Source organism: Physeter macrocephalus, chromosome 2, assembly GCF_002837175.3.
Source record: "Physeter macrocephalus isolate SW-GA chromosome 2, ASM283717v5, whole genome shotgun sequence".
Classification (NCBI taxonomy): domain Eukaryota; kingdom Metazoa; phylum Chordata; class Mammalia; order Artiodactyla; family Physeteridae; genus Physeter; species Physeter macrocephalus.
The window spans coordinates 20,422,816-20,430,523 of record NC_041215.1 but is presented as its reverse complement, the minus strand read 5'-3'; the positions used below and the strand labels follow the sequence as shown (position 1 = coordinate 20,430,523).

Below are 7,708 nucleotides of genomic sequence, written 5' to 3'. Positions count from 1 at the left end.
GGGACGAAGTGAGAGAGTGGCATGGACATATATACACTACCAAACGTAGGGTGGCTAGCTAGTGGGAAGCAGCCGCATGGCACAGGGAGATCAGCTCGGTGCTTTGTGACCACCTAGAGGGGTGGGGTAGGGAGGGTGGGAGGGAGGGAGACGCAAGAGGGAGGGGATATGGGAACATATGTGTATGTATAACTGATTCACTTTGTTGTAAAGCAGAAACTAACACACCATTGTAAAGCAATTATACTCCGATAAAGATGTTAAACAATAAATAAATAAATAAAATAAAAAGCCTGCTATGGAAAATTTCAAATGAAGGGAGAGAGTGGAGGTGAAGCCCGTGTCCCGTCACCAGGAGAGAAGCGATCACGGCCCACGGGTGGCCAGGCCGGGCCCAGGCTACCGCCAATTCAGGGCAACTCCAGGTGCGCCCGGAGCCGCGGACGTCAGGACGTGGCAGGAGAAGCTCGATGTCTGTATCAGGGAAGAGGAGGGTGGGGGGCGGGTGCAAGGGCTGCCAGACAGCCTCGCCGACCCACCTGGTACCCAGCCGCCGCGTCCTCAGGCCCATGAACACGGAGCGGATCAGCTTCCCAAAGGAGGCCGCGTTCACGGGGTCCAGCTTGTGCTCCTGGCAGTGGCGAAGGTAGTGGTTGTAGAGCGAACTTCTGGGGAGACTCACGCCTTCCGCGGTTTCGTAATTATCCAAGAGCCACTGGAGCTGGATGGACAAGACAGGCCGGATGCTGACGTGGACGTACCGACAGCATCACACGCCTTCCCTCCTCCAGCACGACGGGAAACTCACCTCTACTGTCACCGATTCAGGTTCAATTTGGGGCACGTTCATTAATTAATAGCTTCTTTTCACTTGCTTGTTTATTCCTTCGATTTCTAGCCAAGCTTTCAGGTTCCTTGACTCCATTTATAAAAACCTGCCCGTGATGGAGACTGAAACCCCCACAGGCCTTGCACACCAAATGCTTCCTAAACCTACGGGGATGGAGCTGATCTGAGTACAAGGGAAAGGAAGATGAAGGAAAACCCCAGGGCCCATCAGCACGGCGCCCCGCGTTAAGGTAATACCGCCGCAGTCCCTGCACTCAGGACCCAGAGGAAAACAAACGGGAAACCGAATGAAAGACTGAAAGGCTCGTGTGCCAGGTTTTGTGCTCGGGCCAACGGCAGGGAAAAGGATCCAAGGCCGCAGTCGCGGCCCCCAGAGGTCAGCACTGACTCAGAACTGTCCACACAGAGAGTTCAGTTCCCACACCGAGGGAGCCTGTCCCCCCCCCGCCCCCTTTGCACCCACTGCAGAGCACCCCAAAGGCTGCGGTTTGATTCTGGCTTGGAGACTGTTCCCCAACGGAGGGAGGTCTGGATCTGGAAGAGCGTGCAGGAATGAGGCCAGAGGCAGGATCCCACATCCGGATCGGGATGGGGCTCCCTGCTGCTGGGGCCCCTGTCCTCTGCGTTCCCACACCCTCTGTCCTTCTCCCTGGGAGATCGCCGCTCCACCCCCCTACCCCCGGCCCCCTCTGGTGCTCAGCCCTGCAAGCCAGGTCGCGGCCCCGCCCAGACATAGCCCGCAGGCTGCGAAGTCTGCTCGCGTCGCCCTTTTGGACGGAAAGGTTTTAACATGCACAGAGGTAGACAGAACAGACTCATGAACTCCTGCTTCAACAATCGTCACCTCAGGGCCAATTTTACTTCCTCTAAGCCCCACACACTGCCTCTGCCACTTTATTTTAAACTCATTTTTATTGGAGTATAGTTGCTTTACAATGTTTTTGTTTGTTCGTTTTGGGCCACGCCTCGCAGCATACAGAACTTCCCCGACCAGGGATCAAACCCGTGTCTCCTGCAGCGGCAGCGCAGAGCCTTAACCACTGGACCGCCAGGGAGGCCCCCTCCTGCCATTTTAAAGTGAACCTCACGTGCCTTCGTTTCCTCCCTGGGGCCTCCCCGCTCTAACGTGGACCAGAGGGAGAGGCTGGTGGTGGGGTCAGCTGGTGGCGGGGATGCTAGAATAAGGAGAGTTTCAGAGGCAGGGGGTGGGCCTGGGCTGGATGTGCAGGATGAAGGTGGGGAAAAGGTCAAAGGTCCAGGTGAAGGGGCCCCGGGGGACTGACAGAGCAGAGGGTCCTATAACACAGCGCTCCCCAACCTTTTTGGCACCAGGGACCGGTTTCGGAAGACAATTCTTCCACAGACGGTGGGGGCAGAGGGGGAGGGTTCAGGCGGCAATGCGAGCGATGGGCTGAAGCTTCACTCTCTCCCCTGCGGCTCACTTCCTGCTGTGCACCCCGGTTCTTAACAGGCCGTGGACAGGTGACCCCTGCTCTAACAGAAAGACAGACCTCTGGCATCGAGAAGGGCTGGGGTAATGGGTTCTGCTTTTGGAAGGACGGGGAGGAGTGCTGGGCTGGTATTCAGGGTGGAGGTCGGGACCAGATGTGTTAATTTGACACCAAGGAGCCGAGAGCGGGTCTGTGCGGGTGGGGCTGAGGAGGAGGAGGAGCGTGTGAGGCCCAGCATCAAGGCCTGGGGTCAGGTGCTGCCCCGGGGAGAGGGGGAGAGCCGGGAGCGGGCCCTCCCCAGCTGCCCTGCAGGTGAGATCTCTGCCACACCACCTCCCCACTGAGGGACCAGCCCAGCTGCCGATCCGAGTAGCAGGTTTGAACCAGGGGCCGCCGGCCCTCCTGTCACCACGAAGCCTGCCTCCTGCAGCCCTGGGTGCACGGGAACAGCTGTCCACTCATCTGTCCGTGTGCTGGGGGATGTCGTGTGCTGGCCGTGCCCGTGACCCTGCAGGGGGATCCCACCCCCACCAGTGGGTGAAGGGGGGGCAGTTACCATGGGGACGCGGGGAGGAGGGGGCGGCAGCCAGGGGCTGAGGGAAACAGGAAAGGGTTCTTCAGTTCCCCCTTTGGGAAAGAACATCACGGTTTCTACTTTCCATCAAGTCACCTAGATATATAATTTTCAAACTTTCCTTAAGTGTGCGTTTTCTACACAAAGGTGGCAGAGCACCCCGCCCCCCCTCCAAGGCTTTGCTCCAGCCCAGGGCTCCCACCCTTAGGGCCCATCTCCTTGGCGCCCCTTGTTCTGACCCCTCCTTCTGTCTTTGATGCTATGAACAAACTGTGAACTTAAGTGGTTTAATCTCTGCGCACGGCCTGCCCCAGGAGGCACCCTCCTCCCCACCCGAGGCCCCCCTGCACACACCCCGCCCCCCGCTGCCTTGACTCTGGGGCTAAGGGACTGACACCACCGGGAAGTTGGGAAGGAGGGCATGGGTGGCACAGTGGAGCTGCTCCTTTCTTGCGGGTACGCCCCGGGCCTGCTTTGCGCTCACAGCAGGGACAGTGCCTGTCCCACCAGCTACGAGCCTTCCCACAGCAGCCTCACCAGCCACAGGGGAGAACTGGGTCCTGTCTGTTGCCCCGTTGTCTATTTTCAATTGGCTCAGGATCCAGGATCCAGGTGAGGAAGGGCTGGTATTTGCTGGCCCCTGAGCCCCAAGGTTTTCCAGAGCATTGCTCGCCGATACAAGCATTCATTTTCTATCGCTTGTCTCCCTGCTGAAACGGGAGCTCCAGGAAGCAGAGACAGAACCGGGTCTGCCCACGTTTGCACCCCATGAAGATGCCTCAAGAAACGCTGATGGAGAGGAGGAGGGGTCCCGCAGAGCGGAGGGGACCCCAGCATGAGGAGAGCCGAGAGCCTCTGGATGTGGAAGCAGGAGGCGCTTCCTCTCTCTGCCACCCTGGCTGGGGAGCACAGGCTGCTTCTAGGGGAGTCCTCTGTGGGAGGGAGAAGCCGGGACCAGGGGCCCAAATGTCTCAGGGCCTGAGCGCCTGGGCGAGTCCTCACGAGGATCCTCAGGCCGCGAGGTGGAGGCCTGGAAGGGGCCCCGGACCAGGTCCCGAGAGATGGAGGCTGAGACCCCCCGCCCGGCGCCTGACACAACCGGCCCAAACGTGAAGAGGAAGGTTTGGGAAAGACGACTGCTTCTATTCCTCACCACCGGGGCCAAATCCCAGGAATCACACGAAAAGCAGACTTCCTTGCTGGGTGACTACACGGACACTGACACCAAGGATGTGTGGTTGGCTCCCTCCTGAGTAGAGGTAAGTACAGAGAGAACAGGTGCCACCAGCAGCCTCCGAAGCAATAATGGGTTCACTTCCACCCTCTCCGGCGACCAGAGGTGACCCGGAAGGGAGGCTGACGGGCGCTGGAGGGAGGTCTAGGGGTTCCTGAAGCAGAGCCTCCCCTGCAGGCTGAGCGGGCGCCGGCGGGGTTTGCGCACCGCACTCCCGGACGCCGCTACCTGGTGTCGTCCTGACCAGCCGAGCACTGCATGTCAGTGACGCTAGGTGAACGGGAGGCCCGTCTCCCCACCACACAGCCCTGCCTCGCCGGCGGCAGACTGACCGGGTGTCATGGTAGGGAGGCTGTGGCCACGGTGGGCGGGGGTGGGGTGGGGGGAGAAGTGGTCTGATTCCGGATGGTTCTGAAGGTCAAGGAGCATCGGATGCGGGCTGTGGGAGGAGGAGGGGAGACAAGGATGAGCCTCCAGCAGGACGGCGCTGCCCTGGCTGAGCCAGGAAGGTGGCAGGAGGTGCAGGGTCTGTTGTGGGGCCGGGGCAGGGGGTGGTCAGGCGCCCTTGGAGACTCAAGGCTGGAGCTGATGGGAGAGGCCCGGCCTCGACGCCCACTGGGAAAGAGCCTTTCCCGCCAGGAGACCAGGTGGGGTCGTCGAGGTGGTGAGGGGGCCGGGGAGACTCCAAAAAACAGCAGTCCCACCGCGACCACTGCCGGAGGCCTTCGCCGCCATAATCTGGAGCGACTTCTAGGCAGAGCACCCAGCCCATGAAGCTGCCACAGCCCATCCCCACCCCAGACTGCAGGGCACGGCTCTGTCACTACACCACCACCTGAAGGCTAAATCATCTTTGACAATTTATGTTTCTTGATTCAAAAAAAAAAAAAAAAGTCATATAACCTGAATACGATCCACCTAAAAGCAGGTCCTTCTCCCAGGGGCTGGAAATAGTAGCTTATGTACAGTAAGCAGCAGCCACCTCTGCAGGAACCCATGATGGGGGTCCCTGAGTCAGCAGGGGTTGGGGGCCTCTCCCGATAGACCCGGGGGACAGCAGAGGGGCAGGCCTGGCTGGCGTGGCTGCACCCACAGGCCACAGTGACACCCTGGTGAGGGACGGCACCTCCATTCCCAGCTCAACTTTCTAGGCCTCCTTCCTCCAAAACAGTTATCCCGTTTCCTGCCACCAAATCATGCGTTCCCCTGTTTTAAAGATGGCTCGAGGCCCACCTCTTCCCTCAGGGGCTCCCACACCAGGCTGGAAGGTCCCTTCAACCCTCAGACCCCCCGGTCCGAGTCCCGAGGGCAGCCTGGGGAGCTGGGGTGACCCTGATGTCGGGCTGGGTCTGGAAGGCACAGCCCAGCCTTCCCGGGCTCTGGGCATCTCGCCACCCGGCACGAGGCTCTTCTGCCCGGGCGCGGGGACTGCAGCCGGTGGTGGCCAGGGACAACTGTCTCAAGTGAGCGCGGCCAACTAGGACCACGAAGGGCTCTGCAGGACACATGACCGTCTGTCGTCAGGACACACCCTAGCTCTCTCCCCGCCCTCCCTGTCCAGACAAGCTCCTGGCAGGTTGACTGCAGCGCAGGGGGTAGACTCTTTACAGAGCTCTTCTTTCTAGCCTCTTTGAGTCGCCAAGCCTCAGATCGTACTTCTCACGGCTCCCAATGGAAGAAAACGACTCAGCAACAAATCGCCAGAAAGAAAACGGACACAGGGAGGTTCTTCCTGCTCGGAAACTAAACTCAGGAATGGAAACCGGTTTTGGAGAAGCTACCAAGGCAAGCCCGCCTTCCAGAGGAAAAGTGTTAGAAAGCCAGAGGCATCCCTGCAGCCAGAGACTGAGGCTCATGCGTTTCGCATAGACATTTTAAATTTCCCGCGGATACGCCACCGGCCTGGGGTCCGCACCCATCCTGCCTTCCTCATGGCTCTCTGGGGCTGCCCTAGCACCTGGCCTCGCCGGCTGTGCCGTGGCCACGTTGTCTGCTCGAGATCTGAAGAACTCTGGTCCCCGAGCAGAGAATGCTGTCTTGCGGACTTTCTACACGCTCCGCTCTAAGGCTGCAGCTTCCCTTCTCCAGACCTGCCCACCAGCTGACGTTGTCCGGCAGTGATGGACAACAGCGTGGCCATGACCCACCTAGCCTGGGGACTGGTGGACTTTTGTTTTTCCTTCGAGACAGCCGGGGCGGGGCTGCTCTTCCTCCAGTGACCAGCCCTCTGAGGCTCAGCCAATGGGCTGGAGGTGCTGGCCACGCCTGTGCCCCCCGACAAACCCAGAAGCTCCTGGATCTTTCCCTGGTGGGGTTTCTGGCCCCGCACCCCGAATCACTCACTTTGAATGTCGGCCAGTATGAAAGTCTTGCTGGGGTCACAGCTGGGATTGGGTTCAACTAACGGGGACTTCTTTTCTTTGATGTTTTAAGTCTCAAAAGGATGCCAATCCCAACCCAAGTGCTTGAGAAAAGCTGCCAGAAGTGCGCTCTGAACTCCTGCGGCCTGTCTTACCTCCAAAATGCCGAACAAAGTTCCAGTTATGCTAAAGCCGAATTGAGGGCGTTTGGAGAAGCAAGGGGAAAAGGGAGGAGTGTGGGGAGACAGGAGCTTTCCCTCCTCAACTGTCCCCCGAAGCCGAGTCCCTGCACTGTCTTCTCTTCCAGCACCGTCCTGCCACTCAAAGCCACCCAGAGGCAAAGACCTTTGCGCCCTCCTGGCCTTGGGGCCTACGATCATGTGGTGTCCCCACCACAGAAAGGTCTTATGCAGCTAAAATCAACAGGAATTAGTTGCTTTGCCCTTTTCTCAAATTACCAATATATTTTTTTTTAAAGAGCTGATCACAGGAGAATTAGCTAAGAACATTTATGGCATCCCCAATCCGGTGTCATTTTTTGGCTGTGGCTTGTTTGAGTACGAATTTACTTACAATGCTTAGCCTCTGCCAGGCATGGTGGGTAGGACGTTACGTATACTAAGCAGTTTAATCCCTGTCCCCCTCAAGGAGGGAGGCGCTGTCAGCCCGCTTTCACAAAGGAAGAGCCTGCCTTAATTTCCCTTCGCTGTGGAAGGACGTTCCTGCTGAGTGTAGAAGTCTAGGTTGGTTCCCCCTCTACAACTTTTCGGCACTTAAAAGGTGTCAACTTACTGCTTTTTTTTTTTCCGGCCGTACCGCGCGGCTTGCAGGATCTCAGTTCCCTGAACCAGGGACTGAACCAGGGTCATGGCAGTGAAAGCCTGGAATCCTAACCGTTAGGCCACCAGGGAACTCCCTGTTTGTTTTTAAAATGCCTATGAAGGTGACAAGCAGAGCAGGGCAGACCAGCAGGTTGACACACACTTACATGACTGTTGAGTAAACCGCTTTTGTGTGATGTGATCCCTTCGCTTTTTTGGAGGTTTTCAATCGCCATTTCAAGCTAAAGAAAATGTGCGCAGAAACAAAACAAAACAAAATGGAAAACAAAACAAACAAACAAACAAAAAAACGAAATCAGATGGTTAGCATCAGCCAAGATTTGTTTGTATTAATATCCAAATAAAGATCCGAGTGCCTACAAAATAGAAAGCAGGCTGGACGCAGGCGGGGGGCGGGG

The 7,708-nt window shown here is 57.9% G+C and overlaps 1 protein-coding gene across 1 annotated transcript in view; it reads right to left on the bottom strand.

Moving 5' to 3' along the window:
- RFX2 (regulatory factor X2) overlaps positions 1-7,708 on the bottom strand; it is a 49,022-nt gene that overhangs the window by 18,390 nt on the left and 22,924 nt on the right. The window contains exons 5-6 of the mRNA XM_055091407.1: positions 7,457-7,531; positions 540-721 (exon numbers count right to left, since the gene is read on the bottom strand). Coding sequence (XP_054947382.1) covers positions 540-721; positions 7,457-7,531 — 257 coding nt within the window. The remainder of the gene's footprint in view (positions 1-539; positions 722-7,456; positions 7,532-7,708) is intronic.